This window comes from Antrostomus carolinensis, unplaced genomic scaffold, assembly GCF_000700745.2.
Source record: "Antrostomus carolinensis isolate BGI_N321 unplaced genomic scaffold, ASM70074v2 scaffold1591, whole genome shotgun sequence".
In the NCBI taxonomy this organism is placed as follows: Eukaryota; Metazoa; Chordata; class Aves; order Caprimulgiformes; family Caprimulgidae; genus Antrostomus; species Antrostomus carolinensis.
The window spans coordinates 9,992-30,764 of record NW_010293232.1 but is presented as its reverse complement, the minus strand read 5'-3'; the positions used below and the strand labels follow the sequence as shown (position 1 = coordinate 30,764).

The 20,773-nt window shown below is 37.2% G+C and overlaps 1 protein-coding gene across 1 annotated transcript in view; it reads left to right on the top strand.

The window, feature by feature from the left end:
• Positions 1–5,367: 5,367 nt before the first annotated feature.
• Positions 5,368–20,773, top strand: part of ARK2N (arkadia (RNF111) N-terminal like PKA signaling regulator 2N) — a gene marked incomplete at its 3' end in the record, with an annotated part of 24,279 nt that continues 8,873 nt past the window's right edge. Inside the window, exon 1 of the mRNA XM_029087260.1 lies at positions 5,368–6,185. Within this exon, the coding sequence (XP_028943093.1) occupies positions 5,462–6,185 (724 nt within the window). The remainder of the gene's footprint in view (positions 6,186–20,773) is intronic.

The following is a 20,773-nucleotide window of genomic DNA, read 5'->3' as shown; positions in this document are numbered from 1 at the left end:
TCTGCAGAGTTGTTTCTCTCACGTCTTCTCAGTCCTCTCTCCAGCTGCAAAAATCCTCAGTTGGTTGTTTTTTTTCTCTTTCCTTTCTCACATATGTTATCACAGAGATGTTATCACAGAGGCATCGCCACTATCGCTGATGGGCTCGGCCTTGGCCAGTGGTGGGTCTGTTTTGGAGCCGGCTGGCACTGTCTCAGTTGGACAGAGGTGAAGCTTCTGGCATCTTCTCACAGAAGCCACCCCTGTAGTCACCCCTGCTACCAAACCCTTGCCAGGCAAACCCAATACAAAGTATGAGCCACTGTAGTCTTTAGTTCTGTATAAATATGAAAACATATTCCGATTTAGATGTAAACATTTCTGTGACACTGGAGCTGTGAGGCAGTAGAGGCTTTGGGAGGATCTCTGTAGTAAGCTGTGCGTTCTGAACAAGTAACTCCTGTGCCACAGCGCAGTTTAAATTTTCATTTACGTGGTCACAAAAGCTTAAAGAGCATAGTTGGTGTTATTTTCTGCAAAAATGGAGGTATAATTTATCATTTTTTTAAATTAGAGCTTGTGAATGAATGGTTAGTGGTGCGAGGAGGTAGGTTGTTCACTTTTCAGTGCTAAAGTGGCATTAAAAAAGGATGTTTTGCTAGATAGTTTTTTAATTTAAACAATTGCTAGAGCTGGCACAAGAAGGTGTTATGGTTGTTAACCAGGGAAAGAAATGGTCTGTTCGACTCTGAATAAGAGGAAATGTGTCAGTAATAAACTAAAGTGACTTATAACAACAAGCTACTATGAAAAATTTAGTGCTTGTGAAGTAAGAATCTCTCATATCCACAGCTGCTGAGAAGAAGAGATGGTTTGCTTTATACAAAGCTGGGCATTCCTTATCATGGGTCAGGTCAATAACACCTAAAATGATAATGTACGATTAAGGTTAGGGTTTCATGGTGTTTATTGAGTATTTCAGGCCTTATCCTTTGTTTAGGTGAAACTCATTTCCTTCTGACATGGCAGAATATATGATTATAAAGAACAACTACTGAGAGTGAACAGAACAAAAAAATTTATGAAGGGTATATGAGTGGCCAGTTATCGATTAATAAAGGGCATGCATGCCATCTTCGATACAGCTCTTTGTGCAGCAGTATATATTACTGAATAGCATACAATCCATGATAGTTGTTGTTTAAGAAGCTAATAATATAATGATAATACCTCTGTTTTAATTTAATTTTTTGCTTTTTAATAATTTTTTTAATCTTCAAAAATCTCTTCTCAGAGCAAACAGTGCTGTGAAAGAAACACTCAGTATCCTCTCCTGTGTCAAGTCAGAACTTGAGTTCAAGGTGTGATGAGACCAGGTAGTTTTTAATCAGATTTGATTTTTTCCTAGCAGTGGCTTATTGCTTGCCCTCCCTTCCTTCATCTTCCTGCCACTCTGGCAGAAAATGTCACTTATTTTGTGTGGCTTTTTTTTCTGCAGGCTCAGTGAAGTTAATCCACCCAAGAAAGTTCAAGCCAATTCTGGTGCAAAGGAGGGAGTGTGACTGTGCAGTCGTGAGTGGGTGGCAAGAGAGTAGGGGGTAAAACCCATCCCTGAGAATGGCAGTGAGATGTTAGACTGGCTGGGCTGCCTTCTTGTCTGACCTTCAAAATCCTTCTAGATTTCCTCACTAAAGTGCAGTCTTCATAGTGTACAAGCTATGTGCCTTTAACAAATGAGTCCACAGTTTGAAAGTATTTCCCAGGTAAAGTTACAGATGGATGTTTAATGGCTTCTACATACTGGTGTTTTCTGTATGTGGTTGGAAAATGAAATAATTTCTGTTGGAAAAATGTAGCACAGACGTTTTTACAGGATTGCTTTTTAAAATCATCAGAGCAGTATCTCTGCATCAGAAAAAGGAGAATGACATTTCTGAGCAATGTCTGATTAAATATCCATCTGTGTCTGTAAGCATCGCAGCTTATTTTTCAGTGCTGTGTTGTTCTTTAATAAGTAAGGAACTAGTCTTTCTCTAGCATCACCTTGAGGTTGTCTTTTCTAGTACTGTTACTGGAAAAGCCAGTGGCAAGAAAGGGAGTTTTGCAATATAGTCTTCCTCTCTGATCTATAAATTTCTCAGGTAGAACTAAATCAGTACCTTTTTTCTTTCCTTTTTTTCCTTGGCGTAGGTATTTTCCCCTGAACTGTCTGTATTCCTCCCTGCAGCAAAGTCTGTTTGAGTCATGATAAGACTTTTTTTCCCCACTCAAAATTGTTGACTTTTAAAATAACCAGTTCAAGGGACCTGGGAAGTTGTCAGAGCATCTTGTACACACACAGAGAAACACACATCAGTGTTAACCAGATACACTTTTGTGAATTTACTAGTCCCTGTGCAGCATTATTACTGAGAATGTAATTCAGTGCTCCCTGTGAGGGATGAAACCAATGTGGTTTGTGTACTTAAAGTAGGATCCTACTTAAAAAAAAATCTTCTCAAGTCATTAAGTTAGACTGTTAGCAAGATTAGCTGAAAGATAATTTTTTTCTGGCTTATAGGCCAGAGGGGTGGAAAGGCAAGTAGAGGTGTTCTCATAGTCCCTTTGGGAGCTGTGAGGCAGATGATGTTCCCAAGAAGAACACTTTAAAAAAAGAAAAAATCTCTAGTTCACTCTGGCTGCCCTTTAGCTTTGTGTCAAGCTCCATCCTTGGTGATCCCCAGGCTAAAAGGATGAACAGTGGAGAAGCTGTTCTGCAGTTATTAGTATGAATTTTTATATATATTTCTTTCAGCCAGGTTAATATTCTTCCTATATGTGTTTGAGCTACCAGACTTTTCCTTGCATGAGCAGAAAGTATATTTCAAAGGTCTTGGAAGAGATATTTTTATTTTCAAAGTGCATGGCCAGAGCAAAGCTGGGAGTTGCACTAGCAGGTATAATACATATCTCACTGTGTATAACTCTTGGCCAGTCATTTGATCATCAAATCTTTGTTTTACTTACCTAATAATAGGTGGTTGTTAACCAATAGGTAATGGTTGGTTGGTTGGTTGTTACTAATAGGTAATGTACTTCTCCTCATAATAGGAGAATTATTTGATAATGTAGATTTGTGGATGAAATTTGTAGAAATACGGGTTTTATTACAGTATTGGGATGTGTTTATGTCTCAGAATTTGTGTAATCGTATCTGGGTTTCTTGATGCTGTGCTGTGGCCTTGGAAATTAATTGGTTCTTACATGATATTTATTGCCTACATTAAATTACCATCTCCAGAAATTCTTTTAAGTTGCTTTCCAGAGAGTTTCACTCAGTGCAAGTACTGGCAAACATTTTTATTATATATATGTTCTCGTATTTTAGAATATTTTGGTTTGTGGTTTTTTGTTGTTTGTTTGTTAGGGTTTGTTTTTTTTAAAGTAAAATGCTGGTTTTATTGTTTGTGGTGAGGTTGTTTTTTTCATATTTGGCAGACCTAGAGTTGTCATCCCCATCTTTCTTGTGATGTCTGACCTTAACTAAGCTCGCTTTCTTAACTGGTGTTTCTCTCCCATAAGTATTTTCATCATTCTGTTGCACCATTCAGCATTTCTTTCATTTCATTCATAAGCCTGCAGTAAGCATGCACTCTGTTTTAATATTCTTTAAAAATTAAGTTTCAAAGTGGTTTAGGGCAGATAGGACAACTCGAGCTTTTCACAGCACCTTTTGGAAACAGAGGAGGAACCTTTATTCCATGCTGCAGATGGAGGGAGGGGGAAGCAGCATACAATTATATACGTGCAGTTACAGGCAGCTTGGGATGGATCAGGAAACTGCAGGAGGATTATCGGGGTGCAGAAAAATCTCTCTGACCCATCGGTGCTTTCTCAGGCTGCTGAAGTACTAATTGCCTTTGTCTGCAGAAATGCATTTTTAAAACACAGTATGTTAAGTCTTAACACTGCTTTTTCCTGCCTGCACTTTTTTTGAAGGGCTATAAATTTATCACTTACAAACGATTTGTTTAATTCCATTCATCTGTAAGCGAATGCAGTAATTAAAAGATGTTTAGGTTGAATTCCGAGTGTGAAATCAGATTGATGGCAGAGTGTGGATAATGAAGGCAACACGGTAAATAGTGATCTCTAAACCAAAAATTCCCCTGAAGGTGCTTCGTGTACTTTTGGGTTGATAACGTGCAAGTTATCAATCGGATAAATAGCTTGGGGTTTTTTTTGTGTTGGCACTGAAGCAATGCCATTTATTAAATTATAACTTGAAGTACAATGTAGGATACTGGTGTGGGTGGATAGTGTTTCTTGCTTGCAGCCCATACTATTTGATGCTGTTTTCCTGGCAAATTTGAGAGAAACTAGGTCAGCCTATAGATTCTCATACAACAGGACTTGTATGGGAGACACTCAAAGATCACTTGAATGGTGTATTAAATACTCCTAAAAAGTCATTATGTGACTCACGAGCGTGGTGGTTCTCCACTGAGAACTTAATCCCGTGTTACACACAGCTAATGTTCCTAAAGACCTTGCCTGTAGATATCTTAAGTCCTGTGACCTGGTCAATTTAGTATCACTTTATGGTGCTTCTTGGAAATACATCTTTGTTACGCGAGATCTCCTGGCAGAGTGGTTCCACTGGGAAAGGAAGGTGTTTGTAGGCTCTGCTCTGTGACATTCAGCAACTGCTCAGTTTCTGCTCAAAGTAACTGGATTTCTCCTGTGTCACGTTGGTACTGTAAATTTGCAAATTACCATAAAAACCTTGTAATTTTGCAAGGTTGATGGCCTGTGCAACTGAAAATAGATTTGTTGTAGATATGGAAACTGGACTGTATTCTGGTCTGTCCAGGTAGATGACTACCAAGTCTGAGAATTTTCAGGCTGGCATTGTTCATAAGGGCTAAAATTTTCCATTAAAATAAGTTTAGATTTCTAGGTAAAGAAGCTGAGCATATGTTCCTTATAATATATTGAATTAAATCTTATCAAGTAAGAGTTTAGAAATATTTTTATTATTTTCTGACCTGTTTTGCCTATTCTAGTGAGGTCAGCCACATTTAACATGACTCCAGTAGCATCTTTCATGAGTGTGTAAAAGGAAGAATAGTTTGGTGTAGCAGGATGAGTTCACTAGGAAAAAGCAAATGAAGAAAACTAATACAGAATCTCAGAATGTCAGGGATTGGAAGGGACCTTGAAAGACCATCCAGTCCAATCCCCCTGCCAGAGCAGGAACCTAAATGAGGTCACATAGAAATGAGATCACATACGATACTGAACCATACTGTCTGTAATTGAAAGCAATGAGTTAACTAGGTAATACTGTGAGGAGCAGGATGAGTGAGTTGTTTGGGTAAATTATTCTTCCTATTCTCTTCTTGTGCAGGCTGCTGTATTGCTGAAGTCCAGATCTGGTTAACCCAGTCTTCCAGACCGTGTGTTCCATGCTTTGAGATCAGGAGGACCTTGGTGTTCTGAAATGAAGATGGAGGCAGTGGGAAAAGCAGAAGAACTTGTTGATTCGGAAGTTCCAACAAAGACTTCTGAAAAGCAAGAGACTGCTCCTGATGAAGATGGACCTATAGAACTGGAGACACAAGCTCAGAAAGACGACGTGCCCGCTGCAGCAGACTCTGCGGTGCTCTCTTCCATGCCTTGCTTACTGATGGAACTGAGGCGAGACTCCTCGGAGTCTCAGCTAGCATCTACAGAGAGTGATAAGCCAACGGGTGGTCGAGTTTATGAGAGTGACTCTTCTAATCATTGCATGCTTTCCCCTTCTTCCAGTGGGCATTTGGCTGACTCAGATACGTTGTCTTCCACAGAAGAGAATGAGCCCTGTCAAGCTGAAGCTGCTGTAGAGGGAGACCCTTCTGCGGTGTCTGGGGCTGCAGTGGGGAGGAAATCCAGGCGATCCAGGTCTGAAAGTGAAACTTCAACAATGGCTGCCAAGAAAAACCGACAGTCTAGTGATAAACAGAATGGTCGAGTTACCAAGGTAAAAGGTCATCGAAGCCAAAAGCACAAAGAAAGAATCAGGCTCTTAAGACAGAAACGGGAGGCGGCTGCTCGCAAGAAGTACAACCTGCTGCAGGACAGCAGTACCAGTGATAGTGACCTGACGTGTGACTCGAGCACGAGTTCATCAGATGATGATGAAGAGGTTTCAGGGAGCAGCAAGACAATCACTGCAGAGATACCAGGTAGAGGATGTTTTTTAAACTGAACTGTAACTCATCTGACATCGTTTCTCAGCTGTCATGACAAATTAGATGAGTGACACTTGAGAAAAACCAGGAGAACTGCAGCTCTCTGTAAATTTGAAGACTGCAGTACGTTAACGAGACACGGGCAAATTTTAAAATCAGTTCTGAGGTTTCAGTGCACTTTTGCACAGCAGCAGAGCATAGAAATGGTAAATGGGAGGAAAGACTTATCTCTGAATTCTGAAATTTTCAGATCTTTTCCTTTGTAAGCCTATATGAACACCTATCAGTGCTGTCAAATCCCATTAGGTGGTGATAATCTAATAAATACATTCTTAAGATAAGTGGCCAGCTTTGCTTTAATATATTAAGACCACAGCTCGGCAGCTGTATTAGAAATAACACGGCACAGCTCTTGCCCGTGTTAGAGGAAGGCCCTGTTCACTATTGCACTTATGCTGTGCTTTCAGCTCTACGTTTCAGTGCATGACAAACCTACTGAGCCTTATTGTAAACTCTCACAGATTGTAGCTGGTCACCTATTTTAGGACATGAATATGAATCTGTTTATGCAGGTGCCCAAGTTATATCCACACCTAAATTTTCAACCTTTAGACAACGCTGTTACCATTTTCCTATGCCATAAGGACCTGTAGTTTCTATACTTTTCATTTTCTAACACATCCGTGTTAAGATTGGAGGCAGCAAATTATAGGGGCCTTCTCATGATTCAACAAAACAAAGATGAAGTCTTCAGATTTTTTTTTAGCTGCTGAGTCTTTGCTATTTTATTAGCCCAAGTGCTGTGGACAGGATTTTGCGTGAATTATTCTTGCAGCGTATTATACCGTAGAACCGTCATCATGTGGCAATCAAAAATAAAATCGCATAAAAATAAACTTTTTGGCTTGCCAATTTTTACTGGGTTACATGCCTTTTTGCCTCTTGTGCTAGAAGCTTTTCTTTCTTTTTTTTTTTTTTTTTGGGAGATAAATATCAGCTTACATAAGGCAAGAACATTTAAAGGAAAACTGCAATAATTAGTCTGAAGTTGCTGAACTGATGTTTGCTAAATGAATTATTTAAAATATTTGCGGTAGATTTTACAAATAACTGGTTTAACTGACTTGATTATGGTGAATTATTCGGTCACCATGAGAACTGGCATTTTTCCCACATATTGCTAGGAAGCAGGTTGCACAAAGGAAGTTAATTTTTATTATTAGAAAGTCTGGGAAAGGCATAGTCCTCCTATAATTATTGTGTAACTTTTAATGGAGCTCTAGAATGTTTTTTTACTAATTGAGTAGTCAAACTTGTAGCTTTCATAGTTTTATGCCTTTTTATTTACCATATTTACCCTTTGGGCAATTAAAGCCATGTTTAAAGCCTGTCAAAGAAGACTATTTGATTTGAGTTTTTGGACAGGTTCCTTCCTATGCCTAAAAAAACCTAAAACACACAAAATAAATCCCTCGAGTTGCATTCTTTTTTTAAGTCATAAAAGTACCTTTTGACCCAGAAAGGCAACACATGGTATTTTCAGATCTTCCTAAATTTCTGACTTCCACTGCAGAGATCTGAAACCACTCTGGGGTACTTTTCTGTGTCACTAGGCTCTTCTGTGTTTGAGCTCTCAGTCTGAAGCTGGCCATGTTTGCAGTGAAAAGGTCCCACTGTAGTGTGCATGGAAGAACTTCATTTAGTGATGGTTATACCAAGGCCCAGTTTTACCTGCGATGCAAGATGTGGGAGTGCAAAAACCATCCTGAGGAACAATGAGCTTTATTTTTATTTCATAGCACTTACCATCCGCTTGATACTAAAATTACATTTAAGGGATTAAAACTTTTGAGCTGTCCTTTTGGAATTGGGTGCGATGCGTACCTGCCACATTGTGGTTTTCCTTTAAACAGAAACGGATTTGGTTTGTGGGAAACAAGTCTCCAAGTACAAGAGAAAAATATTCTCTGTAGAGATAAGGATAAAGTTGGCCAAAAAAATGCATCCTGTGCTACTTGTGGGTTCATGAAACGTTGTGGTCTTAACAGATGCAGCAGAGCTCTGAGTCTGAGTAAGACTCTCGGCTCTCTGTCGCAGTGGTAGGTTCACATGCCATCTGTGATCCCTCTTCTTGGAACTGGCAAAGTGCTTAACATTTTTTTTTTTTGACTAGAAAACCATTTTAGTGCACTTAGCATTACACTGTGAATATACTTAAAATTTAGGGAATGAACAGGTAGTTAGAAAATAATACAGGTTATCAAAGAGCTGGAATGACTGGAAATTCAGGCCATGAGTGTCCTCTGCAAACAGTTAAAAGCTGAGAGAAAGCTTCAGGTTTAACTTGATTCTTGAACCTGAGTGTCGAGAAACTGCAGTGCACCTGTCAGAAGGACATAAGCATGAAAAAACATTTTTCCTTTACTTTTCTCAAAGTCTGTACGCATTGATGCAGAAGAGTTTTACAGGTAGTCTGTATTCCCCTTAGTCTTACTGTATTTAGACACTCCAGCTGTAACGGTTACTGTCCAAATGTAGTTTATTATCTGGACCGATTTTCAAATGTCTGTTGTCTGAAAAATTGCTTTGCCAACAGAGCTGCTCTACAGTTTTTAGTAACAGTTAATTTAATGTGGCCTTTGTGTACAAAGGTTGTACATACCCTGGGTCTTAACCTCCTATCAACAAGCGTTACAGAAAACAGTTTGCTTGTGTGTAGTCTGAAAATTAAAGTGCCACATTTTAGAACACAGTAGTAGCCTTTTGAGTCATGTTACTAAACCTCTTCCATTTTAATAGTGCAGTTATTTTTTACAAACCATCCACGTGACTGGTTCTGAAATATGTTTGGCTAAATTAGTTAAGGTAAGGAAAATGTTCAGTGAAAGACATAATAATCATGCCATGAACATCTGTAGCGTTATTAGCTTCACTTTGTGCGTGCACCCAGGTTGTTCAGTAGAGAGTCAGTTCTCAATTTTGTGGATTAAAATACTGGCAGGCTTTTTTCTCTTCCCAACAGAGGATGAAGAGTAAGAGAGTTGAGATCTTACTGGTAATACTTCAGTACAGATATTGTGAACTAAGTAGAAGTTAAGCAAAATACGATATGTTATTCTGGATATATTATATGGTGTTAATTTATACTTGAAAATACAGATTCAATCTAAACATCATGGTTGCTACTGAGAATCTTGCCACTGACCTGAGCAGTCATCAGCTTGGGCTCTTTAATTCAGGGAATGCCATGATGTTTGAATTATTGCAGATGAGGAGGAACTTTTCATCCTCTAAGACTGAGCCTCTCTGTTGGCATTTAGGATTTTACCATTCTTAAACAAACAGCAGATAGCATTCACCTGAGATGGAAGAGGATGGTCTTTGAGTCCTGAAATAGGTTTTGCTGCTGTTGAAAGTTTTTCCTTTAAGTGGTTTCAAATTTGATCATGCAATTTAATTCTGAATAAAATTGGCATGAGAGCAAGTCTGGGAATCAGTGTTTATTTCTGTGTAAACACTTTCTTTGGAAGAAGGAACAGGGTTTTAAAAATTCAAATACAATATGGAAATATTGTCATTTCACTACCATTGTGCTTTCTACAACTCAGAAAAATCTGAATTGAAATAGAAGTGACTCATGTTTTAGGCTTTCAGGAAAACTGTTAAAAAGTTTGAGTATTGCTGTTGAAAAAACTGTTGCAACTCTGTTAAAAAAGAAAAAAAGAATAAAATATATTTTTAATATGCAGAATTCAAAAAAGAGGACCACAGTATGTGTGAGGGACTCTCAGCTAGGTTACTTCCTCCTAAGAATTGTGCGTAGATCTTGGATGCAGCATCTTGCAAGGGATGAATTTGGTTGAAGTAACTCAGAATGAGAATTATATAAGAACAGGGAGGGGAAAAAACCTGTTAAGAGTGATTTGCAGTAAAAAACCTCAATTTGGAAATGCCGGGTAGCATAACAACACAAAGGAATCTACCATTGCTAATTAGCATGAAGATGCAGCATATCTTCTTAAATTGTTATCTTGTCGAACTTCCTAAATGAAATCATTTTGAATTTGGTCATTGTTTGGATAGTATGTAATAGATCCCACAAAGAGAGAGCTTTGGGGTATTTCTTAGGTGCTGTTTTGCAGGAGGTATTGTCTTGAAAATAAGATAGGAGTCTTGGATTCTGACCCCTTTCTGATTACAAGTTTCTTCACCTTTTAACTTGGTGTGACTTCAAAAAAACTGTAGAGCTGTAAGTTTACAGATAGCAGAGGGACAGATGAGATAAATGCTAGCATTTTTAATATAATAAATATGCATTTTTAGACTTGGGGTTTTTTTTTATACTGAAGGCCACCAGTAAGGAAAAGATTGAATAAGACTTGTTATGAGAACTGCAAGGGAAGCATTTGAAACATTGATTTGCTGCTACTGTAAATTGTAGCTGTACTATGAATTATACCTTTTAAAAATAGTATTGCTGGGTAATATATATTTCAATTTATAGTCTCTTCAGTTTACAAAACAGTTTTGTCAACTTTGTCAATGCTATTTTATTCTTGACTTTAAAAGCCCAGCTAGATTGTCTCACATATCACCATTGGCAGTTTTTGTTTAAATTGCAATTAAAACTTATTCAAGATTACTTAGAAGTGTTTGATTTTAAACCTGTGGAAGTCAGAATTTTAATTACTTGATGATAGGATAAGATCTCTGACTGAAGACAGATAAACAGAATCATACTGGATGTTCAATACTAAGTGTATACGAACTGAAGGAATATTCTTTTCAGGGAGGAAAAACACATTGAATATTTAAAAGGAACCACATTTTAGGAAAATGTACCATTGTACTTAATTACTTTTAGTTAGAATGCTGTCAGAGGAATATAAAATAGTTGCTGTGTTTTGAGCAGAGGACCTGAATGCTGAATTTCCAGCCTGTCTGACAGGTAAACAGATGGGAGAGAAGACTAAAAAGTAGAGTTTTTAGTAGAAGGTTTTTGGCCCCCTGTATGTGCCATTGCTACTGCTTAGAAATAAGAGAATAATCCTAGGCTTTGTTTAGCTGTTACTGAAAGATTTATGTATACCTCATTTAAATAGCTCCTAAAAAGAATGTGTTGCTTAAGTAATATGGTAATTTCATGTACACAGTGAAATGCCAATAAAGATTTAGTGCCTTATGTTTTTATTAGTAAATATTTGCTTAGGTTGTACAATTATTTCCCTCTTTCTTAGGATATTTTCTATTATTCTTAAGCTAGGGGGTCCCACAAGTTTCACGTTTACATATTAAATGGTCAGGTTCTGCAGCTGCTTTGTGTAGTTTAATGTGATGCTTGTCTTGTTTTGGATTTCCCTTAGGTAACGTTTGTGTGTTCAACACCATGCACACATTGTTTATTGTTCCTCAAACAGGTACAGAGCCTTGTTTTCCTGGGGTTTTATTGCTTCCTAGAGGATTCCTGAGTGAAATCTAAACTTAAAAATAGAGATACCACTGCCTTTTCTTACTGATAATGTAGAGTAAGATAATGAGAATGGCCTTTTCTTCTTGCTGCTAAAGCTCTTCCTGATAATCCCAAAGCCGATCATTTTAACCATCTTTTTTTGATGGGTGGAAGGAGAACAATTTCCTCCCACCTATACCCCCATCTGGTTTGTTTTGTGGGGGTTTTTTTTTTGGCCTTCGGTAGAAGTCACACTAGAAACGGGCGCGTGCTTCTTGTTGGTGTGAGGTTGATCCCTCCCACGTGCCCTGTGGATTATCCCTGCGCCCATCAGCCCTCACGGAGATCGCTTTCACCTCCCGTGCTAGCCGAGCATTCTCATATCGTTTCACTTTTGTACGTGTCTGTGTCGTGTGTTCTCTTCCTTGGCGTTGGGTGTGTTTTACACAATTAAACCGAGAGCTTTGGGCTCGGCTACTTGAGATGCTGCAACCCGCTATATCAGCCTTTTATCTCTGTTATCTTGTGTACCATGTTTTAACAGTCCATTATAAAAGAGTTCCAAGTATGTAAGTACAATACGCCTAATTATTCAGGTTTATCAGTCAAATGGTAGGTTTTGGGGTGGTTTTTTTTTTGCATCTCAGCCTAACGGAACTAAACATGTTGTTGTAAATGCTTTTGATGCCTTCAGTTGAATTTAGAACAAATGGCGAGGGAATTGGATTAATTTGGTTTATTTGTTAGAAAAAAGAGACCTTTATGACAGAATTGTCTGAAAATTCTAGAACAAAAAGGTTCCTGCTCCGGCAGGGGGATTGGACTGGATGATCTTTGGAGGTCCCTTCCAATCCCCAACATTCTGTGATTCTGTGAAAAATAATTTTGATGCCAAAATTTCTATTATAACTTCAGTGAGTGTAAAATGTTATTTTATTTTTTTTTTTTTTTAACAGTAATACTGTTTGTTAATATTTGCTAATTCCTCCACCCCCCCCTCCCCCCGGTGTCATATCCAAGGGACACAATTAGAAAAGTTTGTTTTCCTGAGTTAACATGCCTTAATAAACAATATCATGTTCTTACTTAATGATGTCTTATCAAATGGCCTCAATGTTTTTCAAGCTGGCTTCAGTCGTGCTGGGGGATCTGGAGGAGCGACCAGGGAAATTCCAGGATTGCTTGACAGGGGCACCGTGTGGGATAGGAACTGCATAGGCAATGTCCTGGAAGAGGCCATGAACTGCTTTGCCGAGATGCAGAGGCAGACAGAGGAGAAATTTCGCATGTGGATAGAAAAACTAACCCATCTTGACACGGATGAAGAAAGCAAGCAACAACTGGAGCCCAGGGAACCTAAAATTCAACTAGTTGGCCAAAGAATCCCCCCTACCACACAGTCAGGGGCTTTGATACAGATGCCTGATAGCCAAGTACTTCCACAGCAGTCGTTAAATTCTTACGTGGGCTGTCAAAATGTCGATGCTACGCTAGAGTTTCCAGCGACTTTTAATAACAATTTTCCACCTGTCTTTCCAGACAATGGGAATATTGCAGAGCCTGATCTGAATCAATCATAAACTTTAAAAAAAAAAAAATTGTTTTTTTTTTTTTTTTTTTTTTTTTTTTTTTTTTTTTTTGCAATCTTGATGTTACTTTGAATTATGCTAAAAACAAGGTTTGCTTTTTCTCTTCGTGTATGTTTGGTTGGTTGGTTGGTTTTTTTTTTTTTCCTTTTTTTGGGCTTTATTACCATGGTATCATTTTTTTTTTTTTTTTAATTTATAGAGAATATATATATGTAGTTTTTAAAAAACCCACAGTATACCCACATGCATATGCCATCACACACAACTTTAAAGGTGCGTGTGGGGGAAACACCCTAAGTTTTCATCACCAAACTTGGGGAAAATTGAATCCTTGTTTAGTTAACCCAAAATCAATAGAGCTGTTTGCTGCAATAGGAGCAGACAGAGTATTAATCCAGGTGCTCTTTTTGCATGTTAAATCATTTATATAAGGAAATAAGTTTTATATTTTAAAGATTTAAAGTACCGTAAAGAATCAGACTAGATACAGACCTGTAACATTTCATTAAGTGTCTCTTTACTCCCAAGTTTTGGAGTTTGAACATGTCACACATTAGTTTTTTTTTTTTCTTCTTCCTTTTTAGGCAGAAGTAATAAATAAGCTTACCCTAAAGATTTAGCTATATATAACAAATGTGCATAACTGTTTTGGCGGGGGTTTTTTGTCTTCCATTTAGTAGTTAATTTTTTGTCCAGATTTTTTTTATTAATGGCACTGGTACGTTGCACATGACATATTTATGGAAGCAGCTGTCTTATATTGTGTGCACAAATACGCACATGTATATATATATATATATATGTGTGTGTGTGTGTGTGTGTTCAGTTTGGGTGGAAGTCATCTCCTCTAATTTTAGGTGTCTCGTTTGCTGTTCAGTGGATCTCCTTCTGAGTCAATGGGAAGAGAAGAGCAGCCACAGAGGATGCCTCCTGGCAGCGTCTTTCTCTTCCATGAGTTGTCTAAACCTCCCTTAAAAACAGTTGAGAACAGATAACTTTGGGCTCAAGTTAGGTGAGATGAATCACACCCAACTGCCTGTGCGTGCGTGACCTGTGCGCACAAAACACCGCTGCTTCCTTCTGTGTATACGACCAAACCGCAGCCTCCATGCTGGAATAAAAACAGTTGTGTCAGCCCCAAGATAAGCAGCCGTCGGTGGATGGATTGAGCCTTGGCACAGGAATTTAGAGGGGAGGTTTGACAGTCAGGTTAGTAAACACTCTGGTGGTCTGAGGGTCTGGGTTGCTGAGACAGCAAGAGCTTCTTCTAAACCATGTCTGGATGCCACTGAAATCATTATTTACTGGAGATGGGGATTGCCAGAGCATTAGTTTCATTTATACAATACAATAACTTGATATTTTATGGATTTTTTTTTTTTTTTAATACTGATAGTTATCTTGAATAGGCAGGCTTGAAACTGTGATGTTAAACGTAGGATTAATTTAAACTATATATTAGAAATCTCTATTTAATTCGTACTATTATCTCTACACACAGGCATTTTTTTGGTCACCTCTCCGTTAAGGCCTTTCTTCATGTGAAGTAATTTCTGTGTAGCTACCAAAAATGTAGATTTATTTATCATTGGTTAGAACTTGCTAAAAGTTTCTCATTCAAATTAAAATTCTAAGAATAGAAATTGAAAGTCTTTGCATATAGGTAGTTTAAGAGAACACTATAGATCTCCTTTAGCTTTTTAAATCACAGTAACTTTTTTTTTTTCCCTCATTATTTTAGTGTAATTCCTTTTCTTCCTGTTGGAAGTAACCACTGTATTTTCTGTCAGTCTGATTTTCTGGTTTTTTTTTCCCTCCCTGAAGTGAGTGGGAGTTTTTCCCTCAGTTTATAGGGTTTGGCTCAAACCTGTAACAGGAGCTTAATGAATGCTTTTTCTTATCAATGTAATATTAACACTGGTGTTTTAACAGTTTATTTTAACATGTTTATTCTTGGCCACACTTACTTTTTTTGTTTAAGTATGTGATGCCTTCATTAAAAAAATATATATATATATGTTGGAGGGCTGTGTTATTTTCAGAGTAACAGTTTGAAAGACTATGCAGGACATAATTTTTAAGTACTGGAATAAATTCTTTACAGATCACCTTCATGCATAATTTTGATACGAATATTTTGATATGAACTTGCAAGAAAACTCCTTTGTCTGACATGGTGTGTGTTTTTAACTTAACTGTAGGTAAAAGTTAAATGCATTATTTTATGTTTGATGGCAATTTAATAAACTTGCCCTCATCTCATTAAAATTTAAGATCCTTCAGGGAAGATTATTTGCTGATATATATGAAAAAAGTGAGATCCTTCTGGTGTTCATATATTTTATATATATATATATACACACACACACACACACACGCACATACCTTTATGACAATAAGAGCAGCATATTTTAAAGCATGACAACTTTACAAGTCTTCCCATGCATGCAGAAGCAACTTTTAGCAGTTACAGGTTTCTTTAAATGTGTAAACAGTCACTTAACTCAGTATGTCTGTAAGCATGCCCTTAACCTTTTTTTTATAAAATAGCATATATGGAGCAATTAGGTATTTCGGAACAAATTGTGTAAGGAGGTCAGTTGAACTTACTTATCTCTCAGACTGAAACACCTTTATGTACTGATCTCATAAATAATGGATAATAACTTTGTTAGGGATGTAGCCGGGGAAATTTCTGCCAACTTTCAATGTCTTGGTTAGGTAATCTTTAAAAAAAAATTTAAAAAAATTAAATTATTCAGTGTATTAATAGATAAAAAAACCTAATTTTTGTTACTACAGGCAAAAATTAAAAACTTTCAGATATTTTTATCTGTTATTGATGATCGTTCTCTTCAATGCAAGCAGCTGTGAGTGTGGAAGAACAAGTAGAGGATTACAGCAGTCCATGCAGACTTTGAAGCTGTGCTCTTTCTAAGGTAAACTTATTCCGAGGCACCTACAAGACGGAGGGAATAGTTCATATTAGATACTGATTTAACTTAAGTTTCCCTGCAAAAACTACCTAGTGCTAAGAACAACTGTACAAGGCCAGTGGTTGTAAATGATAAATATTATTTGTTTTGGCTGCTCTTTTCACTTGCCTCAAAACTAGAGCCAGATCCTCCCCTGTCAGAAATGAGCTCCTGTGAAGTGAAAAGCGTGTGCTGGTTTGCACGGTTGAACGTCTGGCCCATTAGCTTGTTTTCCAAGTGAAGAAGTGTGTTTCTCCGAGGAGCTGAGAGGGGAACCTCACCTTTCTGTTGTCCATAGTATAATCTACCTGATGAAGCATTTGGCAGGCTGTGTAATTAGAACAGGAGCATCTCTCTTCTCCCTTTGTGTTGTGAATTAGAAAGATGCAGAGCACTGAATAAACAAACCTTCAGATACCAGTGCTAGTGATGAGCCTGTATTTTAAATGTGTGTGAGACAGCCTTTGGTATCTCTTTGACAGATTCCTAATACATAATTTCAGATTTATTTCTTCCCCCTCCCCCCTCCTGGAAATATTTTTGATATATTACGTGGTTGCAGTTAAGTTTGTCATGATTTCTGTTATAAGCTCTTAGTTTCAAAGGGCTTTGACAAGAAACTTTCTGGGAGTTAAAATTTCTTCAGCTGAAATTTTAACATAAATTTTGATCTCATCTATTCCATATTTCATTAAAGCAGTCTGGCCTTATTTGAGACTCTTTTAAGATTATCAGAGGGAAACTTTTCTACTTTCCAACCCAGAGTTACATTTTGAATGTATGTTTAGTGCTCACATCTCAAGTTATTACTTCAAAACCATAAAATTTAACAAGTACAGGAGAAATCAGTAGGAGTTTTGCACAGATGTGGCGAATCACAGATGATAATTTAGAGTTTCTCTAATTACCCTAGGTTTTATACTTCGGGAGTAAAGAAACATTCCAGTTTCCTTAAAGAATTTTACTTATCTTATGGTTTTGAAAGAATAGATCCATCAAGGCAGATCAGCTGGTGTAAACTGGTGTACTTCCAAGGAAGACAGTGCTGGTTTAAACCCAACTGGCTTATTCAAGTTTCTATGTTGTCATTTTTAATATTGAATTATATGTTTTCAAATGTGGCAGCTGTTTCTGCACAGGAGTAATTGAACACCCATCTGACTACAGAGTCAGGATTTAATAGCAGGTGAAACACAGCTACTTTGTTAGCAAGTGCAAAAGAAATAAGTCTTTATATAAAGGCTTAATTTAAATGTCACTAAACATCAAACTGACAATTCAGTAAATAAAAAAAATTAAAGGATCTGCTCTTAGAATTGGACCTTATGTAGGAGTCCTTGGAAGTGCAAGGGCTTTAGTTTTTGGAGACTCAAGACACTGCTGCAGGTTCTTGCCCAGGCGTTTGTGCTGCTTCCCTCCCTCGTGTGGGGTTTGGTAAGAAAGGTCTATAGGAAATTCCACCCTTCACACATTGTTTTATCTGAGGGTTTGGGGTTTTGCCTCACATGCTTCTGATAAAACATCAGAATTTTCATGTTTTATTTAGAAAAATAAAATAAGTTAATATGCAACACAAAACAAATTCAAGTAAACACAGTGAAACTGGTGTTTCTGTTGCAAAAAACAAAACAAAACAAAACAAACCTGAGCAGGGAAAAAAAAAGAAAAAAATCTTAAACCTTTCAGATATAATGCTTTTCAGTGTTCTTTGTAACAGTATTAGGGCAAAATAATTCAGGCAGAAATATACATCTCTATTTTTTTAAGTTCACGGTGTCTTTTAGTGTTTTTTGCAGGATTATTAGGTTATTTTATCTGAGCTGCTAGAGTTAAGACTGGGTGACCAATCTTAACTTCAATGAAACGGGATTATATTTGGCAGTTACTTTACAAATGGAAACGTATTTATTATCACTGATTTCTCTTGTTAATATATTTTTGTCTCTTCCTGTATCCACATACTGTAAATCTCTTTTTTTTTTAAAGTAATATTTCAAGGGCATCAAGTAATTAAATCCTGGCCCCATTAAAACCAGTAGAAAATTTCTACTCGCTACAATGGGGCTAGCATTTCACCTCATTTAGAAATTGAACTTATTCTGCAGATTTTGGTCAGACAATCCTTCAGCTGACTTTTAAGAGGAGTCTTTACCTGATGAGTGTGTGTAAAACAGGCCAGTGTGAGTAGATGTTTTTAAAATAGTCCAGGTCTGCACTGTGACCACTGCAGTTACATTTGGGAGCATTAGAACAAATGTGCTGTGTAATTTGTACTGTAGAAGCTAAAATATTCAGGCTGATTGATAGAGATGGACAGTACCTTGCAAAACATGAAGCTAGAAACCAGTCTTTCTCACAAATTTTTTTTAGTCTCCTAGTGTTAGATCAGCAAAATGAAGGCACATGGAAAATAGGATTATTAAGTTAGAAGTGATTTCAAGTGCTCTGTTAAATCTCATAGACTGACCGAGCAGGGGCTTGGTCTGGGCCATCAAAATTTTTGCATCAGGCTGTACCAGTCCTTCCATGGGAAGATGCAGTTTGTACTTGCAGAAGTGTGATGTTTTTTTTCTGAAGGGATGCATGTTTGCCTGCCTTTTCCTAATGAAAATTGTATTTACATAGGATTTTTTGTTTGTTTTTAACTGTCATAGCCATGTATGAGTAGGGTGTGATGGTTTCCAAAATCCTCCTAATACACTTTTGCAAGTACGACTAGGGAAGAGATCTGGCTAATATATCTGCTTCCATAATTAATGGATCATTAGGTGGCATCAGGGAAAATAAATCCTATCATGAGATACAAAGTTCATGCCACTTGCTGATATTTTCAATACACAACCATGTTCCATGTGCTTTTGCTTAATGCAGAAAGAAAAATACTTTATTATATCTTTATATATAATTTAGTAAAACAAATCCAAGGTATTTTCCATCTAGTCATCAAAAAGCCTGAAAGAATGAATGTTGATCTGCAAGACTTGAATTTTTGAGATCTCTCTTGATGTGATGTATTTAAAATGATGCAGTCTGAGAACAGATACTCCTTTGATCATGTTGTTTTAATTTTACTATTATGGTTTTAAAAAAAAAACAACAGCAAACCCAAACCAAACAAAAACCACAAAAGCTTTACTGTGTGAAATGAAGGAAAGTGGGTTCATTGATAACGTTTTGTTCACTTTATGATTTTAGAGAGAATGTTGTTACACTACTATTGTTTTTTATTGTATTTACAATGTATTCTTTGCCTAAACCTGTACATTTTGAAATGTAACTACTGTAACCTGGAATAAATAAATGAATATAAATAGTAATGAAGTGTTTCATGTTGCTAAACAACATAAAAAAGCACAGATCTCCTTCCCCGCATCCCCCTTTGGGAAATATTTTAGGGTTCAGCTAGTTTATGCCATTTGAGCTAGACATATTGTATGAAACCACGGCTCTGGATCATGTTTTAAATTATACCAAGTTCGTATTGTTTATGTAAAACAAAAGAGCTGTCACTTCAGCCTGTGGTCTTGTAGTGAAGCCTATCTGTTTGGATCAAAGTTACTGATGTGTCTACTGCAAAACGAGTTTGGGAAGTCACTTAGGATGAATCTCTAGTTTTTGGCACACAAAATTTGATTATTTTGACTTACGTGGCTATTAAAGTCCATTCTGTGTTTTGTTAACATTCAAGTAAATGTTGTCTCTTAAATTTAAGTGTCAAGTGTAAATGAAGGTGTTCTTAGATCTTTTATTATTTAAAACGTGTCAGTACTCCTTTTTGCTATATAAAAATAAATGCCATTTAGTTTAGAGTACTGAGATTGAGACAAAGCAGTGCCTACACTCACACCAAAGTTGTAGAGGTGAGGCTGGAAGGAGCTGTGTCTCCTTGGGCTTGGAAATTCCTGTGGGCCTCTGTGTGTTGCCTTTTTAGCTTTTACACATTTCAAGAAAACATTCCTAAACACTATTTTTAAACTCCCCAATAATTTACCAGTTAAAAATAGCTCATTAATTTGAGGAGAGTGTTGTTTTTTGAAGCAAAGCTGAGTTCCTCTGCTTGTTAGCCTTGAGCAAGCTGGAAATCTCTGCTTGCCTCAGTTTCCCCCGTTGGCAAAAGGAGGTTAATAACCACCTCAGAGCTTTTTGAGTTCTACTAATGGAAGGCTTTTTGTAAGAATAAAGTGTTGTAATTATTACTGCTATTATTATTGTACCTGTTGTGTGTGTTTCAAAGCTTAGGGTGATATTCATACCTAAATAAGGCTCCATGTCTCCTCATTACAAAGACACTGATGACTCCAGAGGGCGATTCAGACCAACAAAATTAGGCTTTTAATTTTCAAATTATTTCCATCAGGGTAGTTCTCTGGAGATTTCAGTCTTTTTTCACTACTTGTGGAGAAAATATAGTGAAGTTTAAATCTCATCCCCAAGGCTGGATTTCATTTTAGTGAACTTCAGCAGTATAAAATTTAGGTGCCTTGTCTAAGGTGGTGTCTCAGCTTTTTCTGTTTATTGGGGAAAGAGGAGAGGTGATGCTCCAGGCTGTAATTTCCAAGCTGAAAAGCT